Below are 20,000 nucleotides of genomic sequence, written 5' to 3'. Positions count from 1 at the left end.
CCTTCAGTGAACTGGGATCCAAGGTAATTCAATGGGACCTAGAAGAAGGAACTGTTATGTCACTGTTTTTGGGAACTGTTTTTTTGGAGGAACTGCTGAGTATGTGAAAGTACTGCAACTGTTGCCATTTAGGACCGGGTCACTTGTGATGCGTCATTAGGGGCGGAAGGTATCTTAGTGGTTAGAGGGGAGGGGCGGAAGGTATCTTAGTGGTTAGAGGGGAGGGGCGGAAGGTATCTTAGTGGTTAGAGGGGAGGGGCGGAAGGTATCTTAGTGGTTAGAGGGGAGGGGCGGAAGGTATCTTAGTGGTTAGAGGGGAGGGGCGGAAGGTATCTTAGTGGTTAGAGGGGCGGAAGGTATCTTAGTGGTTAGAGGGGAGGGGCGGAAGGTATCTTAGTGGTTAGAGGAGGGGCGGAAGGTATCTTAGTGGTTAGAGGGGAGGGGCGGAAGGTATCTTAGTGGTTAGAGGGGAGGGGCGGAAGGTATCTTAGTGGTTAGAGGGGAGTGGTTAGTGGTTAGAGGGGAGGGGCGGAAGGTATCCTAGTGGTTCGGAAGTTATCCTAGTGGTTAGAGGGGAGGGGCGGAAGGTATCTTAGTGGTTAGAGGGGAGGGGCGGAAGGTATCCTAGTGGTTAGAGGGGAGGGGCGGAAGGTATCTTAGTGGTTAGAGGGGAGGGGCGGAAGGTATCCTAGTGGTTAGAGGGGAGGGGCGGAAGTTATCCTAGTGGTTAGGTATCTTAGTGGTTAGAGGGGAGGGGCGGAAGGTATCTAGTGGTTAGAGGGGAGGGGCGGAAGGTATCCTAGTGGTTAGAGGGGAGGGGCGGAAGGTATCCTAGTGGTTTGTGGGGAGGGGTTATCCTAGTGGTTAGAGGGGAGGGGCGGAAGGTATCTTAGTGGTTAGAGGGGAGGGGCGGAAGGTATCTTAGTGGTTAGAGGGGAGAAGGTATCTTAGTGGTTAGAGGGGAGGGGCGGAAGGTATCCTAGTGGTTGGTTATCCTAGTGGTTAGAGGGGAGGGGCGGAAGGTATCTTAGTGGTTAGAGGGGAGGGGCGGAAGGTATCCTAGTGGTTAGAGGGGAGGGGCGGAAGGTATCTTAGTGGTTAGAGGGGAGGGGCGGAAGGTATCCTAGTGGGTAGAGGGGAGGGGCGGAAGTTATCCTAGTGGTTAGAGGGGAGGGGCAGAAGGTATCTTAGTGGTTAGAGGGGAGGGGCGGAAGGTATCCTAGTGGTTAGAGGGGAGGGGCGGGTTATCCTAGTGGTTAGAGGGGAGGGGCGGAAGATATCCTAGTGGTTAGAGGGGAGGGGCGGGTTATCCTAGTGGTTAGAGGGGAGGGGCGGAAGGTATCCTAGTGGTTAGAGGGGAGGGGCGGAAGGTATCCTAGTGGTTAGAGGGGAGGGGCGGAAGTTATCCTAGTGGTTAGAGGGGAGGGGCGGAAGTTATCCTAGTGGTTAGAGGGGAGGGGTGGAAGGTATCCTAGTGGTTAGAGGGGAGGGGCGGAAGGTATCCTAGTGGTTAGAGGGGAGGGGCGGAAGGTATCCTAGTGGTTAGAGGGGAGGGGCGGAAGGTATCCTAGTGGTTAGAGGGGAGGGGCGGCAGGTAGCCTAGTGGTTAGAGGGGAGGGGCGGAAGGTATCCTAGTGGTTAGAGGGGAGGGGCGGAAGGTATCCTAGTGGTTAGAGGGGAGGGGCGGAAGGTATCCTAGTGGTTAGAGGGGAGGGGCGGAAGGTATCCTAGTGGTTAGAGGGGAGGGGCGGAAGGTATCCTAGTGGTTAGAGGGGAGGGGCGGAAGGTATCCTAGTGGTTAGAGGGGAGGGGCGGAAGGTATCCTAGTGGTTAGAGGGGAGGGGCGGAAGGTATCCTAGTGGTTAGAGGGGAGGGGCGGAAGGTATCCTAGTGGTTAGAGGGGAGGGGCGGAAGGTATCCTAGTGGTTAGAGGGGAGGGGCGGAAGGTATCCTAGTGGTTAGAGGGGAGGGGCGGAAGGTAGCCTAGTGGTTAGAGGGGAGGGGCGGAAGGTATCCTAGTGGTTAGAGGGGAGGGGCGGAAGGTATCCTAGTGGTTAGAGGGGAGGGGCGGAAGGTATCCTAGTGGTTAGAGCGTTGGAGCTGTACTTGAACAAAGCAGTTATTCCTAGGCAGTAAAATAAGAATGTGTTCTTAACTGAGTTGCCTATAAATTGAGGCACAATAAAGTCTATGTCTTATGCTCATGATTGGAAGTATGATCACTCTCTATCTTTATGTCCACATTCTGTGTTTCTCTCACAGAAAGTGTTTGTTGTTGTTGTGTCTCTAGGTCCTGTGTCTGTTGAGCTTCTGGCTGCTGCTGAGACAGACTCTGACAGAGAGAAAGGACAAGCAGAGAGAGGAGGATGCTGTACTCACTGACGTACATGTGGATGACCAACCCAAGAAGAAGAAGGGTCAGAGATAATATCACAGCTGCTCAATAAAGAGAGAGATAATAAAAAAGGGGGGGGTCAATGTACATTTTCCGGGTTTGATTATCAGCAGTGTTATGGCTCGGGGGTAAAAGCTGCTCAGGAGGCTTTTGGACCTAGACTTGGTGCTTTGGTCACAATACATTAAGTGTCACTATTCTACTACAATACACTATTCAGGTGTACGTGTGTGTAGAGTGTGTATATTTTGTGTGTGTGTGTATGTACCTGCGTGTGTGTCTCTTCATAGTCCCTGCTGTTCCATTAGGTGTATTTTTACCTGTTTTTTAATCTGATTCTCCTGCTGCATCAGTTACCTGATGTGGAATAGAGTTCCATGTAGTCATGGCTCTATGTAGTACTGTGGAATAGAGTTCCATGTAGTCACGGCTCTATGTAGTACTGTGGAATAGAGTTCCATGTAGTCATGGCTCTATGTAGTACTGTGGAATAAAGTTCCATGTAGTCATGGCTCTATGTAGTACTGTGGAATAGAGTTCCATGTAGTCACGGCTCTATGTAGTACTGTGGAATAGAGTTCCATGTAGTCATGGCTCTATGTAGTACTGTGGAATAGAGTTCCATGTAGTCATGGCTCTATGTAGTACTGTGGAATAGAGTTCCATGTAGTCATGGCTCTATGTAGTACTGTGGAATAGATTTCCATGTAGTCATGTCTCTATGTAGTACTGTGGAATAAAGTTCCATGTAGTCATGGCTCTATGTAGTACTGTGGAATAGAGTCCCATGTAGTAGTACTGTGGAATAGAGTCATGTATTTACATTTACATCATTTAGCAGACGTCACAAATTGGTGCATTCACCTTATGACATGTAGTACTGTGGAATCCTAGTATTCCTTAAAGATGTAGTCATGGCTCTATGTAGTACTGTGGAATAGAGTTCCATGTAGTCATGGCTCTATGTAGTACTGTGGAATAGAGTTCCATGTAGTGATGGCTCTTAGTACTGTGCGCCTCCCATAGTCTGTTCTGGACTTGGGGACTGTGAAGAGACCTCTGGTGGCATGTTCAATTCAAATGTATTTATATAGCCCTTCGTACTTCAGCTGATATCTCAAAGTGCTGTACAGAAACCCAGCCTAAAACCCCAAACAGCAAGCAATGCAGCTGTAGAAGCACGGTGGCTAGAGAAAACTCCCTAGAAAGGCCAAAACCTAGGAAGAAACTTAGAGAGGAACCAGGCTATGTGGGGTGGCCAGTCCTCTTCTGGCCGTGCCGGGTGGAGATTATAACAGAACATGGCCAAGATGTTCAAATGTTCATAAATGACCAGCATGGTCCAATAATAATAAGGCAGAACAGTTGAAACTGGAGCAGCAGCACGGCCAGGTGGACTGGGGACAGCAAGGAGTCATCATGTCAGGTAGTCCTGGGGCACGGTCCTAGGGCTCAGGTCCTCCGAGAGAGAGAGAGAGAAAGAAAGAGAGAAAGAGAGAATTAGAGAGAGCACACTTAAATTCACACAGGACACCGAATAGGACACGAGAAGTACTCCAGATATAACAAACTGACCCTAGCCCCCCGACACATAAACTACTGCAGCATAAATACTGGAGGCTGTTAGGGTTATGGATGGGTGTCTGGTCTGTGTGCCGGTAGTTTAAACAGACCTCTGGTGGCATGTCTTCATGGGTGTCTGATCTGTGTGCCAGTCATTCAAACAGACTGCATTCAACATGTCAACACTCACAAATATAACGCAGTGTTGAAGTCAATCTCTCCTCCACTTTGAGCCAGGAGAGATTGACGTGCATATTATTAACGTTAGCTCTACGTGTACATTTAATGGCCAGCTGTATTGCTCTGTTCTGGGCCAGTCGAGACGGGGTTCGACCCCAAGACTGTGTTAGCCCGCTGACACACAAGAGCTAAAGTGTCACGATCGTCGTATGAGTGAGACCAAGGCGCAGCGTGGTACGCGTACATTCTCTTTAATAAAAGAGGGAACGCCGAACAAACCAACAGAAATAACAAACGAAACGTGAAGCTATACAATATAGTGCTGACAGGCAACTACACACAGTCAAGATCCCACACCAGAAAGTGGGAAAAAGGGCTGCCTAAATATGAATCCCAATCGGAGACAACAATAAACAGCTGTCTCTGATTGGGAACCATATCAGGCCAACATAGATATACAAAAACCCTAGACATATAAAAACCCTTGACATACAAAAACTAGAGTACCCACCCTAGTCACCCCTGACCTTACCAAAATATGTAGAAAACAGAGATATCTAAGGTCAGGGCATGACATTAGGCCTAGGCATCCAAGCTTAGGGCAGCAGGTAGCCTAGCGGTCGGTCGGAGTGTTGGGCCAGTAACTGAGATGTCGCTGGTTCAAATACCAGTTCCGAAAAGGTGAAAAATCTGTCGATGTGCCCTTGAGCAAGGCACTTATACTCTAATTTGCTCCAGGGTTACTGTACTACTATGGATGATCCTGTAAAACAACACCTTTCGCTGCCCCTATCCAATGACAATAAAACATATATTTAATAATAATAACAAAAATGAACACAGGACTTCAGGTCTCAGGAAATGCTACAATATCCTGTTATCTGCACTGCAGTTGTTCATCAAGTAGAGCCAATCACCTACTATCTCCTCTCTGTGTGGGTAACCTTGATTATAGAGGAAGAGGAGGATGAGGAAGGAGGGGAGCAGGACATCATGCAGGTTCTGGGGAACATGGTGATGGAGATGCTGGTGAAATACTGGATCTATATCTGTGGAGGAATGTTCTTCTTCGTCAGCTTCGAGGGACGCATGGTCATGTATAAGATCATCTACATGATGCTCTTCCTCTTCTGTGTGGCGCTCTATCAGGTTGGTACACGCACACTCACACACTCACTCACACACACACACACACACACACACACACACACACACACACACACACACACACACACACACACACACACACACACACACACACACACACACACACACACACACACACACACACACACACACACACACACACTCTCTCTCTCTCCTCTCTCCCTCTCTCTCTCTCTCTCTCTCTCTCTCTCTCTCTCTCTCTCTCTCTCTCTCTCTCTCTCTCTCTCTCTCTCTCTCTCTCTCTCTCTCTCTCTCTCTCTCTCTCTCTCTCTCTCTCTCTCTCTCCTCTCCCTCTCCCTCTCTCTCTTACACATGTTAACCACCACAGTATGGACGTCTGTTCTGGATGAACAGCCTCCTCCACCCACCTGGTTACAAATTACCTTGGGCAAAACATGTGTACCCATCTGACCTGATGTGTGTTGTGTGTGTGTGTGTGTGTTGTGTGTGTGTGTGTGTGTGTGTGTGTGTGTGTGTGTGTGTGTGTGTGTGTGTGTGTGTGTGTGTGTGTGTGTGTGTGTGTGTGTGTGTGTGTGTGTGTGTGTGTGTGTGTGTGTGTGTGTGTGTGTGTGTGTGTGTGTGTGTGTGTGTGTGTGTGTATGTGGTATGTGTGTTGTCTCCAGGTGCACTATGAGTACTGGAGGAGGATACTGAAGTACTTCTGGATGTCTGTGGTGGTCTACACCATGCTGGTCCTCGTCCTGGTCTACACCTTCCAGTTTGAGACTTCTCTACCCTTCTGGTCTAACATGACTGGCATGAGTGAAGAGAAGTGAGTCCTAACCCCTGACCCCTAACCCCTGACCCTCCCTACCCTTCTGGTCTAACATGACTGGCATGAGCAAAGAGAAGTGAGTCGTAACCCCTAACCCCTGACCCTCCCTACCCTTCTGGTCTAACATGACTGGCATGAGTGAAGAGAAGTGAGTCGTAACCCCTGACTCCTAACCCCTGACCCTCCCTACCTTTCTGGCCTAACAAGACTGGCATGAGCGAAGAGAAGTAAGTCGTAACCCCTGACCCCTGACCCCTAATCCCTTTACCCTCCCTACCCTTCTGGTCTAACATAACTGGCATGAGCAAAGAGAAGTGAGTCGTAACCCCTAACCCCTGACCCTCCCTACCCTTCTGGTCTAACATGACTGGCATGAGTGAAGAGAAGTGAGTCGTAACCCCTGACCCCTAACCCCTGACCCTCCCTACCCTTCTGGTCTAACATGACTGGCATGAGCGAAGAGAAGTGAGTCCTAACCCCTGACCCCTAACCCCTGACCCTCCCTACCCTTCTGGGCTAACATGACTGGCATGAGCGAAGAGAAGTGAGTCGTAATCCCTGACCCCTGACCCTCCCTACCCTTCTGGTCTAACATGACTGGCATGAGTGAAGAGAAGTGAGTCGTAACCCCTAACCCCTGACCCTCCCAACTATTTTGCTCTAATATGACTGGCATGAGCAAAGAGAAGTGAGTCGTAACCCCTGACCCCTGACCCCTAACCCCTGACCCTCCCTACCCTTCTGGTCTAATATGACTGGCATGAGCAAAGAGAAGTGAGTCGTAACCCCTAACCCCTAACCCCTGACCCCTGACCCCTGACCCTCCCTCCCTTTCTGGTCTAACAAGACTGGCATGAGTGAAGAGAAGTGAGTCCTAACCCCTGACCCGTAACCCTGCCCTCTCTACCCTTCTGGTCTAACATGACTGACATGAGCGAAGAGAAGTGAGTCCTAACCCCTGACCCCTAACCCCTAACCCTCTCTACCCTTCTGGTATAACATGACTGACATGAGCGAAGAGAAGTGAGTAGTAACCCCTGACCCCTAACCCCTGACCCTCTCTACCCTTCTGGTCTAACATGACTGACATGAGCGAAGAGAAGTGAGTCCTAACCCCTGACCCCTAACCCCTGACCCTCCCTACCCTTCTGGTCTAACATGACTGGCATGAGTGAAGAGAAGTGAGTCGTAACCGCTGACCCCTGACCCTCCCTACCCTTCTGGGCTAACATGACTGGCATGAGTGAAGAGAAGTGAGTCGTAACCCCTAACCCCTGACCCTCCCAACTATTTTGCTCTAATATGACTGGCATGAGCAAAGAGAAGTGAGTCGTAACCCCTGACCTCTGACCCCTGACCCCTGACCCTCCCTACCTTTCTGGTCTAACAAGACTGACATGAGCGAAGAGAAGTGAGTCCTAACCCCTGACCCCTAACCCCTGACCCTCCCTACCCTTCTGGTCTAACATGACTGACATGAGCGAAGAGAAGTGAGTCCTAACCCCTGACCCACTCTCCCCCACCCTCCCTCTCTCTCTCCCTCTCCCCTCTCCCCCCCTCTCTCCCCCTCCCTCTCTCCCTCCTCACCCCCTCCCTCCCCTTCTCCCTCCTCCCTCTCCCCCTCCCTCTCCCCTCTCCTCCCTCTCTCCCCTCCTCTCTCTCCCCTCTCTCTCTCCTCTCCTCCCCTCCCCCTCTCTCCTCTCTCTCCCCCTTCTCCTCCTCTCCCCTCCCATCCCCCTCTCCTCCTCTCTCACCCCTCCTCCTCTCCCATCTCCCTCTCTCTCTCTCCTCTCTCTCACCTCCTCCTCCCTCCTCCCCCCCGCCCTCCTCTCTCTCCAGACTGAAGGACCTGGGGCTAGAACAGTTCTCCGTATCGATGCTCTTCACACGTATCTTCATCCCCACCTCCTTCCTCCTGGTGTGTATCCTCCACCTTCACTACTTCCACGACCGCTTCCTGCTGCTCACTGACCTGAAGGCTGTGGCCCAAAAACAGGACAGCACCATCTACAGGTGAGACTGGGGGACTGATTGTGTTAGCCCGCTGAGCTAAAGTTTAGGACTAGGTGTCAATACAAGGAGATAACATGAGTCTCAGCACCATCAGGTGAGCTGACGGGGATTTGAACCCTGTGTTGGCTGAAGTTCTTAATGTGGGGGAGCTAACACGAGTCACAGCTGCATTTCCAGATGAGCTGTGTTTGTGACTGGGGTTCGAACCCCGGTACGTCTCTAGACTGTGTTAACCCACTGAGCTTAAGTCTAGGTGTTTGTGTGAGAGAGCGAACAGCAGTTCCTGATGAACTGACCAGCGATCTTTCAACGCATTAGACTAGAGTTTGGATTGGCTGGATGGTTTTTTATCATGTATCTACCTCTGGTACTTTGTTCTCTCTAATGTATAAGACCTACAGAGAAATGCCGGAGATGTAGTGGTCTGTGTTAATGTCTTGTCTTCATGTTCTAGCAGCCTCCTTCATGTTCTAGCAGCCTCCTTCATGTTCTATTAGCCTCCTTCATGTTCTAGTAGCCTCCTTCATGTTCTAGTAGCCTCCTTCATGTTCTAGTAGCCTCCTTCATGTTCTAGTAGCCTCCTTCATGTTCTAGTAGCCTCCTTCATGTTCTAGTAGCCTCCTTCATGTTCTAGTAGCCTCCTTCATGTTCTAGCAGCCTCCTTCATGTTCTAGTAGCCTCCTTCATGTTCTAGTAGCCTCCTTCATGTTCTAGTAGCCTCCTTCATGTTCTAGTAGCCTCCTTCATGTTCTAGTAGCCTCCTTCATGTTCTAGTAGCCTCCTTCATGTTCTAGCAGCCTCCTTCATGTTCTAGTAGCCTCCTTCATGTTCTATTAGCCTCCTTCATGTTCTAGTAGCCTCCTTCATGTTCTAGTAGCCTCCTTCATGTTCTAGTAGCCTCCTTCATGTTCTAGTAGCCTCCTTCATGTTCTAGTAGCCTCCTTCATGTTCTAGTAGCCTCCTTCATGTTCTAGTAGCCTCCTTCATGTTCTAGTAGCCTCCTTCATGTTCTAGTAGCCTCCTTCATGTTCTAGTAGCCTCCTTCATGTTCTAGTAGCCTCCTTCATGTTCCCACTTGCTTCTCATCCTATTCTCTTTAATCTATTGCCATCTGCCATCTCTCCTCCTCCTCTGCCATCTGCCATTTCTCCATTCCTTCCTCTCCTCACACAGTCATGCTAAAGTCAATGGTCGCGTGTATCTGATCATGAACAGGTAGGTACCTGCTCGCCTTTCATCCATCCTGTCACATCCATGCATCACTGTTTGACTTCCCTCCCTCTTCTTCACTCATGCTCTCCTTTGGTCAACTCTTCTCCTCCCTCTACCTCTCCACCTCCTCTCCATCTCTCCTCTCTATCTCTCCTCTCTCTATCTCTCCCCTCTCATCAACCTCTCCATCTCTCCCCTCTCATCCACCTCTCCATCTCTCCTCTCTCATCCACCTCTCTATCCCTCCTCTCTCATCCACCTCTCTATCTCTCCTCTCTCATCCATCTCTCCATCTCTCCCCTCTCATCCACCTCTCCATCTCTCCTCTCTCATCCACCTCTCTATCTCTCCTCTCTCATCCACCTCTCTATCTCTCCTCTCTCATCCACCTCTCCATCTCTCCTCTCTCATCCACTCTCTATCTCTCCTCTCTCATCCATCTATCTCTCCTCTCTCATCCACCTCTCCTCTCCCCTCTCATCCACCTCTCCACCTCTCCCCTCTCATCCACCTCTCCATCTCATCACTCCATCTCATCCACCTCTCCATCTCTCCTCTCTCATCCACCTCTCTATCTCTCCTCTCTCATCCACCTCTCTATCTCTCCTCTCTCATCCATCTCTCCCCTCTCATCCACCTCTCCACCTCTCCTCTCTCATCCACCTCTCCATCTCATCACTCCATCTCATCCACCTCTCCATCTCTCCCCTCTCATCCACCTCTCCCCTCTCATCCACCTCTCCATCTCATCACTCCATCTCATCCACCTCTCCATCTCTCCTCTCTCATCCACCTCTCTATCTCTCCTCTCTCATCCACCTCTCTATCTCTCCTCTCTCATCCACCTCTCTATCTCTCCTCTCTCATCCACCTCTCCATCTCTCCCCTCTCATCCACCTCTCCATCTCATCACACCATCTCTCCTCTCTAATCCACCTCTCTATCTCTCCTCTCTCATCCACCTCTCTATCTCTCCTCTCTCATCCACCTCTCTATCTCTCCTCTCTCATCCACCTCTCTATCTCTCCTCTCTCATCCATCTCTCCATCTCTGCCCTCTCTCATCCATCTCTCCATCTCTCCCCTCTCATCCACCTCTCCACCTCTCCCCTCTCATCCACCTCTCTATCTCTCCTCTCTCTATCTCTCCTCTCTCATCCACCTCTCTATCTCTCCTCTCTCATCCACCTCTCCATCTCTCCCCTCTCACCCACCTCTCCATCTCATCACACCATCTCCATCTCTGCCCTCTCTCATCCATCTCTCCATCTCTCCCCTCTCATCCACCTCTCCATCTCTCCTCTCTCATCCACCTCTCCATCACCTCTCCACCTCTCCTCTCATCCTCTATACCTCTGGTCCTCTGGTCCTCCAAGCATCTAAACACGCCTGTCCTTCCCTGCTCGGGTACCTAACTTCCCTGCGAAACTTGCTCCTACAGTTCTGTCCGTTTGGTTGAATGGTTAACCAATATTTGTTGGGGGGGGTTTGGTTGAATGGTTAACCAATATTTGTTGGGGGTGGGGGGTTTGGTTGAATGGTAAACCAATATTTGATGGGGGGGTTTGGTTGAATGGTTAACCAATATTTGTTGGGGGGTTTGGTTGAATGGTTAACCAATATTTGTTGGGGGGGGGGGGTTTGGTTGAATGGTTAACCAATATTTGTTGGGGGTGGGGGGTTTGGTTGAATGGTAAACCAATATTTGTTGGGGGTTTGGTTGAATGGTAAACCAATATTTGGGGGGTTTGGTTGAATGGTAAACCAATATTTGTTGGGGGGTTTGGTTGAATGGTAAACCAATATTTGTTGGGGGTTTGGTTGAATGGTAAACCAATATTTGTTGGGGGGGGGGGTTTGGTTGAATGGTAAACCAATATTTGTTGGGGGTTTGGTTGAATGGTAAACCAATATTTGTTGGGGGGGGGGTTTGGTTGAATGGTAAACCAATATTTTTGTTGGGGGGTTTGGTTGAATGGTAAACCAAATTTATTTGGGGGGGGTTTGGTTGAATGGTAAACCAATATTTGTTGGGGGTTTGGTTGAATGGTAAACCAATATTTGTTGGGGGTTTGGTTGAATGGTAAACCAATATTTGTTGGGGGGTTTGGTTGAATGGTAAACCAATATTTGTTGGGGGTTTCCACTCTTTTTAGTTCCTCTGCAGCCTGTGGTAGAATGTTGTAAACCAATATTTGTTGGGTGTGGACTCCTTTGGTTGAATGGTAAACCAATATTTGTTGGGGGGTTTGTGTTGAATGGTAAACCAATATTTGTTGGGGGTTTGGTTGAATGGTAAACCAATATTTGTTGGGGGTCCTCTCTTGAATGGTAAACCAATATTTGTTGGGGGGTTTGGTTGAATGGTAAACCAATATTTGATGGGGTGGGGGGGTTTGGTTGAATGGTAAACCAATATTTGTTGGGGGGTTTGGTTGAATGGTAAACCAATATTTGTTGGGGGGGTGGGGGTTTGGTTGAATGGTAAACCAATATTTGTTGGGGGTTTGTTGAATGGTAAACCAATATTTGTTGGGGGGTTTGTGTTGAATGGTAAACCAATATTTGTTGGGGGTTTGGTTGAATGGTAAACCAATATTTGTTGTTTGGTTGAATGGTAAACCAATATTTGTTGGGGGTTTGGTTGAATGGTAAACCAATATTTGTTGGGGGGTTTGGTTGAATGGTAAACCAATATTTGTTGGGGGTTTGGTTGAATCTAAACCAATATTTGTTGGGGGGTTTGTTGAATGGTAAACCAATATTTGTTGGGGGGTTTGGTTGAATGGTAAACCAATATTTGTTGGGTTTGGTTGAATAGTAGACCAATATTTGATGGGGTGGGGGGTTTGGTTGAATAGTAGACCAATATTTGATGGGGGGTTTGGTTGAATGGTAGACCAATATTTGATGGGGTGGGGGTTCGACAGGTCGTGTTAGAAACGTATGTGAAACATTCTGTTCTATTTTGTTTCTGCCTCTTTGTGTTTCTGTTTGATGACCAATTTGATTTGTGGACACTTCTTCTTGATACCCACAACCCCCTCTCCAGAACCCTCTCCACAATACCCACAAACTTCTCTGCCAGTTTATCCTCATTAAAAGTCTCTTCTTTCCAGCATGTCCTGACTCTGGTATTAAAAGACACCACCTTTCCTCTTTAGAACCAATCCCTCCACTCTTTTCCTAGTTCCTCTGCAGCCTGTGGTAGCAACTTGTAACCCTATTGGTCTAACCTACACTGTGTCTGTCAATCTACTTTTGCTGTGGCTCTCCTCTGTTGATCTCCTCTCGGTGTTGATCTCCCTCTCTCTGTCTGTGTTGATCTCCTCTCTCTCTCTGTGTTGATCTCCTCTCTCTCTGTGTTGATCTCCCTCTCTCTCTGTTGATCTCCCTCTCTCTCTGTGTGTTGATCTCCCTCTCTGTCTGTGTTGATCTCCCTCTCTCTGTGTTGATCTCTCTCTCTCTCTGTGTTGATCTCCTCTCTCTCTGTTGATCTCCCTCTCTCTGTGTTGATCTCCCCTCTCTCTGTTGATCTCTGTGTTGATCTCTCTCTGTGTGTTGATCTCCCTCTCTGTCTGTGTTGATCTCCTCTCTCTCTCTCTGTGTTGATCTCCCTCTCTCTCTGTGTTGATCTCCCTCTCTCTCTGTGTTGATCTCCCTGTGTTGATCTCTCTCTGTTGATCTCCCTCTCTCTGTGTTGATCTCCCTCTCTCTGTGTTGATCTCCCTCTCTCTCTGTGTGTTGATCTCCCTCTATCTCTGTGTGTTGATCTCTCTCTCTCTCTCTCTGTGTTGATCTCCCTCTCTCTCTCTGTGTTGATCTCCCTCTCTCTCTCTGTGTTGATCTCCCTCTCTCTCTGTTGATCTCCCTCTCTCTGTGTTGATCTCCCTCTCTCTCTCTGTGTTGATCTCCCTCTCTCTGTGTTGATCTCCCTCTCTCTGTGTTGATCTCCCTCTCTCTCTGTGTTGATCTCCCTCTCTCTCTCTGTGTTGATCTCCCTCTCTCTGTGTTGATCTCCCTCTCTCTCTCTGTTGATCTCCCTCTCTCTCTGTTGATCTCCCTCTCTCTGTTGATCTCTCCTCTCTCTCTCTGTGTTGATCTCCCTCTCTTTCTGTTGATCTCTCCTCTCTCTCTGTTGATCTCTCTCTCTGTGTTGATCTCCCTCTCTCTCTCTGTTGATCTCCCTCTCTCTGTGTTGATCTCCCTCTCTCTCTCTGTTGATCTCCCTCTCTCTGTGTTGATCTCCCTCTCTCTCTCTGTGTTGATCTCCCTCTCTCTCTGTTGATCTCCCTCTCTCTCTGTGTTGATCTCCCCTCTCTCTGTGTTGATCTCCCCTCTCTGTGTTGATCCCTCTCTTTCTCTGTGTTGATCTCCTCTCTCTCTGTGTTGATCTCCCTCTCTCTGTGTTGATCTCCCTCTCTGTGTTGATCTCCCCTCTCTCTCTGTGTTGATCTCCTCTCTCTCTGTTGATCTCCCTCTCTCTCTGTGTTGATCTCCCTCTCTCTGTGTTGATCTCCCTCTCTCTGTGTTGATCTCCCTCTCTCTCTGTTGATCTCCTCTCTCTGTGTTGATCTCTCTCTGTGTTCTCTCTCTGTTGATCTCCCTCTCTCTTGTTGATCTCCTCTCTCTGTGTTGATCTCCCTCTCTCTGTGTTGATCTCCCTCTGTGTTGATCTCTCTCTGTGTGTTGATCTCCCTCTATCTCTGTGTGTTGATCTCCCTCTCTCTCTCTGTGTTGATCTCCCTCTCTCTCTCTGTGTTGATCTCCCTCTCTCTCTCTGTTGATCTCCCTCTCTCTGTGTTGATCTCCCTCTCTCTCTCTGTGTTGATCTCCCTCTCTCTGTGTTGATCTCCCTCTCTCTGTGTTGATCTCCCTCTATCTCTGTGTTGATCTCCCTCTCTCTCTCTGTGTTGATCTCCCTCTCTCCCTCTCTCTCTCTGTGTTGATCTCTCTGTTGATCTCCTCTCTGTGTTGATCTCCCTCTCTCTCTCTCTGTTGATCTCCCTCTCTGTGTTGATCTCCTCTCTCTCTGTGTTGATCTCCCCTCTCTCTCTGTTGATCTCCCCTCTCTCTCTGTGTTGATCTCCCTCTCTCCTCTCTCTGTTGATCTCTCTGTTGATCTCTCTCTCTGTGTTGATCTCCCTCTCTCTCTCTGTGTTGATCTCCCTCTCTCTGTGTTGATCTCCCTCTCTCTGTTGATCTCCCTCTCTCTCTGTTGATCTCCCCCTCTCTCTCTCTGTGTTGATCTCCCTCTCTTTCTGTTGATCTCCCTCTCTCTCTGTTGATCTCCCTCTCTCTCTGTGTTGATCTCCCTCTCTCTCTGTGTTGATCTCCCCTCTCTCTCTGTGTTGATCCCTCTCTCTCTCTGTTGATCTCCCTCTCTCTGTGTTGATCTCCCTCTCTCTGTGTTGATCTCCTCTCTTTCTCTGTGTTGATCTCCTCTATCTCTGTGTGTTGATCTCCTCTGTGTTGATCTCTCTCTGTGTTGATCTCCCTCTCTCTGTGTTGATCTCCCTCTCTCTCTCTGTGTTGATCTCCCTCTCTCTCTCTGTTGATCTCCCTCTCTCTCTCTGTGTTGATCTCCCTCTCTCTGTGTTGATCTCCCCTCTCTCTCTGTTGATCTCTCTCTCTCTGTGTTGATCTCTCTCTCTGTTGATCTCCCTCTCTGTGTTGATCTCCCTCTCTCTCTGTGTTGATCTCCTCTCTCTCTGTGTTGATCTCCCTCTCTCTCTCTGTGTTGATCTCCCTCTCTCTGTGTTGATCTCCCTCTCTCTCTGTGTTGATCTCCCTCTCTCTCTGTTGATCTCCCTCTCTCTCTGTGTTGATCTCCCTCTCTCTCTGTGTTGATCTCCTCTCTCTGTTGATCTCCCTCTCTCTCTGTTGATCTCCCCTCTCTCTGTGTTGATCTCCCTCTCTCTCTGTGTTGATCTCCCTCTCTCTCTCTGTGTTGATCTCCCTCTCTCTCTGTGTTCTGATCTCTCCTCTCTCTCTGTGTTGATCTCCCCTCTCTCTCTGTGTTGATCCCTCTCTGTGTTGATCTCTCTGTGTTGATCTCCCTCTCTCTCTCTGTGTTGATCTCCCTCTCTCTCTCTGTTGATCTCCCTCTCTCTGTGTTGATCTCCCTCTCTCTCTCTGTGTTGATCTCCCTCTCTCTGTGTTGATCTCCCTCTCTCTCTCTGTGTTGATCTCCCTCTCTCTCTCTGTTGATCTCTCTCTCTCTCTGTGTTGATCTCCCTCTCTCTGTGTTGATCTCCCTCTCTCTCTCTGTTGATCTCCCTCTCTCTCTGTTGATCTCCCTCTCTCTCTCTCTGTGTTGATCTCCCTCTCTCTCTGTTGATCTCCCTCTCTCTCTGTTGATCTCCTCTCTCTCTCTGTGTTGATCTCCCTCTCTGTGTTGATCTCCCTCTCTCTCTGTTGATCTCCCTCTCTCTCTCTCTGTTGATCTCCCTCTCTCTCTCTCTGTGTTGATCTCCCTCTCTTTCTGTGTTTATCTCCCTCTCTCTCTGTGTTGATCTCCCTCTCTCTCTGTGTTGATCTCCCCCTCTGTGTTGATCTCCCTCTCTCTCTCTGTTGATCTCCCTCTCTCTCTCTGTGTTGACTCCCTCTCTCTCTGTGTTAATCTCCCTCTCTCTGTGTTGATCTCCCTCCCTCTATCTGTGTTAATCTCTCTGTGTTGACCCTCTATCTGTGTTGATCTCCTCTCTCTCTGATCTCTCTCTCTCTGTCTGATCTCTCTCTCTCTCTCTCTCTCTCTCTCTCTCTCTGTTCTCTCTCTCTCTCTCTCTGTGTTGATCTCTCTCTGTGTTGATCTCCCTCTCTCTGTGTTGATCTCCCTCTCTCTCTCTGTGTTGATCTCCCTCTCTCTCTGTTGATCTCCCTCTCTCTCTCTGTGTTGATCTCCCTCTCTCTGTGTTGATCTCCCTCTCTCTCTGTTGATCTCTGTTGATCTCTCTCTCTCTGTGTTGATCTCCCCTCTCTCTCTCTGTGTTGAACTCCCTCTCTTTCTGTTGATCTCCCCTCTCTCTCTGTGTTGATCTCCCTCTCTCTGATCTCTCTCTCTCTCTCTCTCTCTCTCTCTCCTCTCTCTCTCTCTCTCTCTCTCTCTCTCTCTCTCTCTCTCTCTCTCTCTCTGTGTGTTGATCTCCCTCTCTCTGTGTTGATCTCTGTGTTGATCTCTCTCTCTGTGTTGATCTCCCCCCTCTCTCTCTGTTGATCTCCCTCTCTCTCTCTGTGTTGATCTCCCTCTCTCTGTGTTGATCTCCCTCTCTCTCTGTTGATCTCTCTCTCTGTGTTGATCTCCCTCTCTCTCTCTCTGTGTTGAACTCCCTCTCTTTCTGTTGATCTCCCTCTCTCTCTCTGTGTTGATCTCTCTCTCTCTCTCTCTCTCTCTCTCTCTCTCTCTCTCTCTCTCTCTCTCTCTCTCTCTCTCTCTCTCTCTCTCTCTCTCTCTCTCTCTCTCTCTCTCTCTCTCTCTCTCTCTCTCTCTCCTGTGTTGTTCACTCTCTTGTTGTTGACCTCTTTCTCTCTGTAACATGTTGTTATCTGAGCAGCATCAAGCAACACATTTCCTCTCCACAGAGCAAGTAAGTCTAAACCCATCAAGACATGAAATGAAATGCCTCGCCCTGACATGCAGCCATTTCCTGCAAGCCAACCCTGACCTCTAACCCGACCTCTACCCATAAAGCCATCTCCCATTGCCTGACACTCAGTTTAGGGATTTGCATCCCAAATGGCACCCTATTCCCTATCAAGTGTGCTACCTTTGACCTGGGTAGTACACTTTATAGGGAATAGAGTGTAATTTCAATGTGCAGGTGTCCAGGCCTCCCTGTTCTCCTATTACCATTGATCTGTATTGAGAGACGATGATTCCTGAGAATCTGAGGACTTTTATTTTGAAGAATGCCAGTCAGAGGAATGTGCTTGTTGCTTTTCTATTAAACAGTCAGCTGCTAGCGGACACCCACGGCCGGAACAACTGCTTGATATGAGGCCCTTTGGGAAAGAAGTGTGTGTGTGTGTGTGTGTGTGTGTGTGTGTGTGTGTGTGTGTGTGTGTGTGTGTGTGTGTGTGTGTGTGTGTGTGTCTGTGTGTGTGTCTGTGTGTGTGTGTCTCTGTGTCTGTGTTGTCTGTCTCTGTCTGTCTCTGTCTGTGTCTGTGTCTGTGTCTGTGTCTGTGTCTGTGTCTGTGTCTGTGTGTGTGTCTGTGTCTGTGTGTGTGTGTCTGTGTCTGTGTCTGTGTCTGTGTGTGTGTCTGTGTCTGTGTCTGTGTCTGTGTCTGTGTCTGTGTCTGTGTCTGTGTGTGTGTGTGTGTGTGTGTGTGTGTGTGTGTGTGTGTGTGTGTGTTTGTGTGTGTTAGGGTTGGGCGATATTACAGCATTGATTGACGATGATTGACATCGTCGATGTTAACGACATCTTAATGTGACAGATGATGGTTGACCCTATTTGAACTGGACTGTAGAGCAGTGAAGGACAGATTCTCACAGGACACGGTAGAAGGACAGATTCTCACAGGACACGTGTAGTCTCCCTCTCCTCCCTCTCTCTCAGATTCTCACAGGACACGGTAGTGAAGGACAGATTCTCACAGGACACGGTAGTGAAGGACAGATTCTCACAGCACACAACTGGACTGGTGTACAGGACACGGTAGTGAAGGACAGATTCTCACAGGACACGGTAGTGAAGGACAGATTCTCACAGGACACGGTAGTGAAGGACAGATTCTCACAGGACACGGTAGTGAAGGACAGATTCTCACAGGACACGGTAGTGAAGGACAGATTCTCACAGGACACGGTAGTGAAGGACAGATTCTCACAGGACACGGTAGTGAAGGACAGATTCTCACAGGACATGGTAGTGAAGGACAGATTCTCACAGGACACGGTAGTGAAGGACAGATTCTCACAGCACACAACTGGACTGGTGTGACAGGACACGGTGAAGGACAGATTGTCACTGACACAGTGAAGGACAGATTCTCACAGGACACGGTAGTGAAGGACAGATTCTCACAGGACACGGTAGTGAAGGACAGATTCTCACAGGACACGGTAGTGAAGGACAGATTTTCACAGGACACGGTAGTGAAGGACAGATTCTCACAGGACACGGTAGTGAAGGACAGATTCTCACAGGACACGGTAGTGAAGGACAGATTCTCACAGGACACGGTAATGAAGGACAGATTCTCACAGGACACGGTAGTGAAGGACAGATTCTCACAGGACACGGTAGTGAAGGACAGATTCTCACAGGACACGGTAGTGAAGGACAGATTCTCACAGGACACGGTAGTGGAGGACAGATTCTGAGGAACTGAGGACACGGTAGTGAAGGACAGATTCTCACAGGACACGGTAGTGAAGGACAGATTCTCACAGGAACAACTGCTTGTAGTGAAGGACAGATTCTCACAGGACACGGTAGTGAAGGACAGATTCTCACAGGTGTGTGGTAGTGAAGGACAGATTCTCACAGGTGTGTGTGTGTGTGTGTGTGTGTGTGTGTGTGTGTGTAGTGAAGGACAGATTCTCTGTGTCTGTGTCAGGACTGTGTCTGGTAGTGAAGGACTGATTCTCACAGGACACGGTAGTGTCTGTGACAGTTCTCACTGGACACTGTGTCTGTGTGAAGGACAGATTCTCACAGGACACGGTAGTGAAGGACAGATTCTCACAGGACACGGTAGTGAAGGACAGATTCTCACAGGACATTGAAGGACAGATTCTCACAGGACACGGTAGTGAAGGACAGATTCTCACAGGACACGGTATGAAGTTGACAGATTTCACAGGACACGGTAGTGAAGGACAGATTCTCACAGGACACGGTAGTGAAGGACAGATTTCTCACAGGACACGGTAGTGAAGGACAGATTCTCACAGGACACGGTAGTGAAGGACAGATTCTCACAGGACACGGTAGTGAAGGACAGATTCTCACAGGACACGGTAGTGAAGGACAGATTCTCACAGGACACGGTAGTGAAGGACAGATTCTCACAGGACACGGTAGTGAAGGACAGATTCTCACAGCACACAACTGGACTGGTGTACAGGACACGGTAGTGAACAGATTCTCACAGGACACGGTAGTGAAGGACAGATTCTCACAGGACACGGTAGTGAAGGACAGATTCTCACAGGACACGGTAGAAGGACAGATTCTCACAGGACACGGTAGTGAAGGACAGATTCTCACAGGACACGGTAGTGAAGGACAGATTTTCACAGGACACGGTAGTGAAGGACAGATTCTCACAGGACACGGTAGTGAAGGACAGATTCTCACAGGACACGGTAGTGAAGGACAGATTCTCACAGGACACGGTAGTGAAGGACAGATTCTCACAGGACACGGTAGTGAAGGACAGATTCTCACAGGACACGGTAGTGAAGGACAGATTCTCACAGGACACGGTAGTGAAGGACAGATTCTCACAGGACACGGTAGTAGTGAAGGACAGATTCTCACAGGACACGGTAGTGAAGGACAGATTCTCACAGGACACGGTAGAAGGACAGATTCTCACAGGACACGGTAGTGAAGGACAGATTCTCACAGGACACGGTAGTGAAGGACAGATTCTCACAGGACACGGTAGTGAAGGACAGATTCTCACAGGACACGGTAGTGAAGGACAGATTCTCACAGGACACGGTAGTGAAGGACAGATTCTCACA

The 20,000-nt window shown here is 49.0% G+C and overlaps 1 protein-coding gene across 1 annotated transcript in view; it reads left to right on the top strand.

Annotated features, from left to right (window-relative positions):
• The window catches only part of LOC124009465 (piezo-type mechanosensitive ion channel component 2-like), a gene marked incomplete at its 5' end in the record, with an annotated part of 249,921 nt that overhangs the window by 103,032 nt on the left and 126,889 nt on the right, over positions 1-20,000 (top strand). The window contains 7 exon segments of the mRNA XM_046321275.1: positions 1-23; positions 2,291-2,417; positions 4,982-4,989; positions 5,105-5,287; positions 5,929-6,077; positions 7,920-8,093; positions 9,267-9,308. The exon segment at positions 1-23 is cut by the window's left edge and continues 208 nt beyond it. Of these exon segments, the coding sequence (XP_046177231.1) occupies positions 1-23; positions 2,291-2,417; positions 4,982-4,989; positions 5,105-5,287; positions 5,929-6,077; positions 7,920-8,093; positions 9,267-9,308 (706 nt within the window).

Source organism: Oncorhynchus gorbuscha, linkage group LG22, assembly GCF_021184085.1.
Source record: "Oncorhynchus gorbuscha isolate QuinsamMale2020 ecotype Even-year linkage group LG22, OgorEven_v1.0, whole genome shotgun sequence".
Classification (NCBI taxonomy): Eukaryota; Metazoa; Chordata; class Actinopteri; order Salmoniformes; family Salmonidae; genus Oncorhynchus; species Oncorhynchus gorbuscha.
The sequence above is the reverse complement of the archived record's forward strand: the minus strand, read 5'-3'. Positions and strand labels throughout refer to the sequence as shown.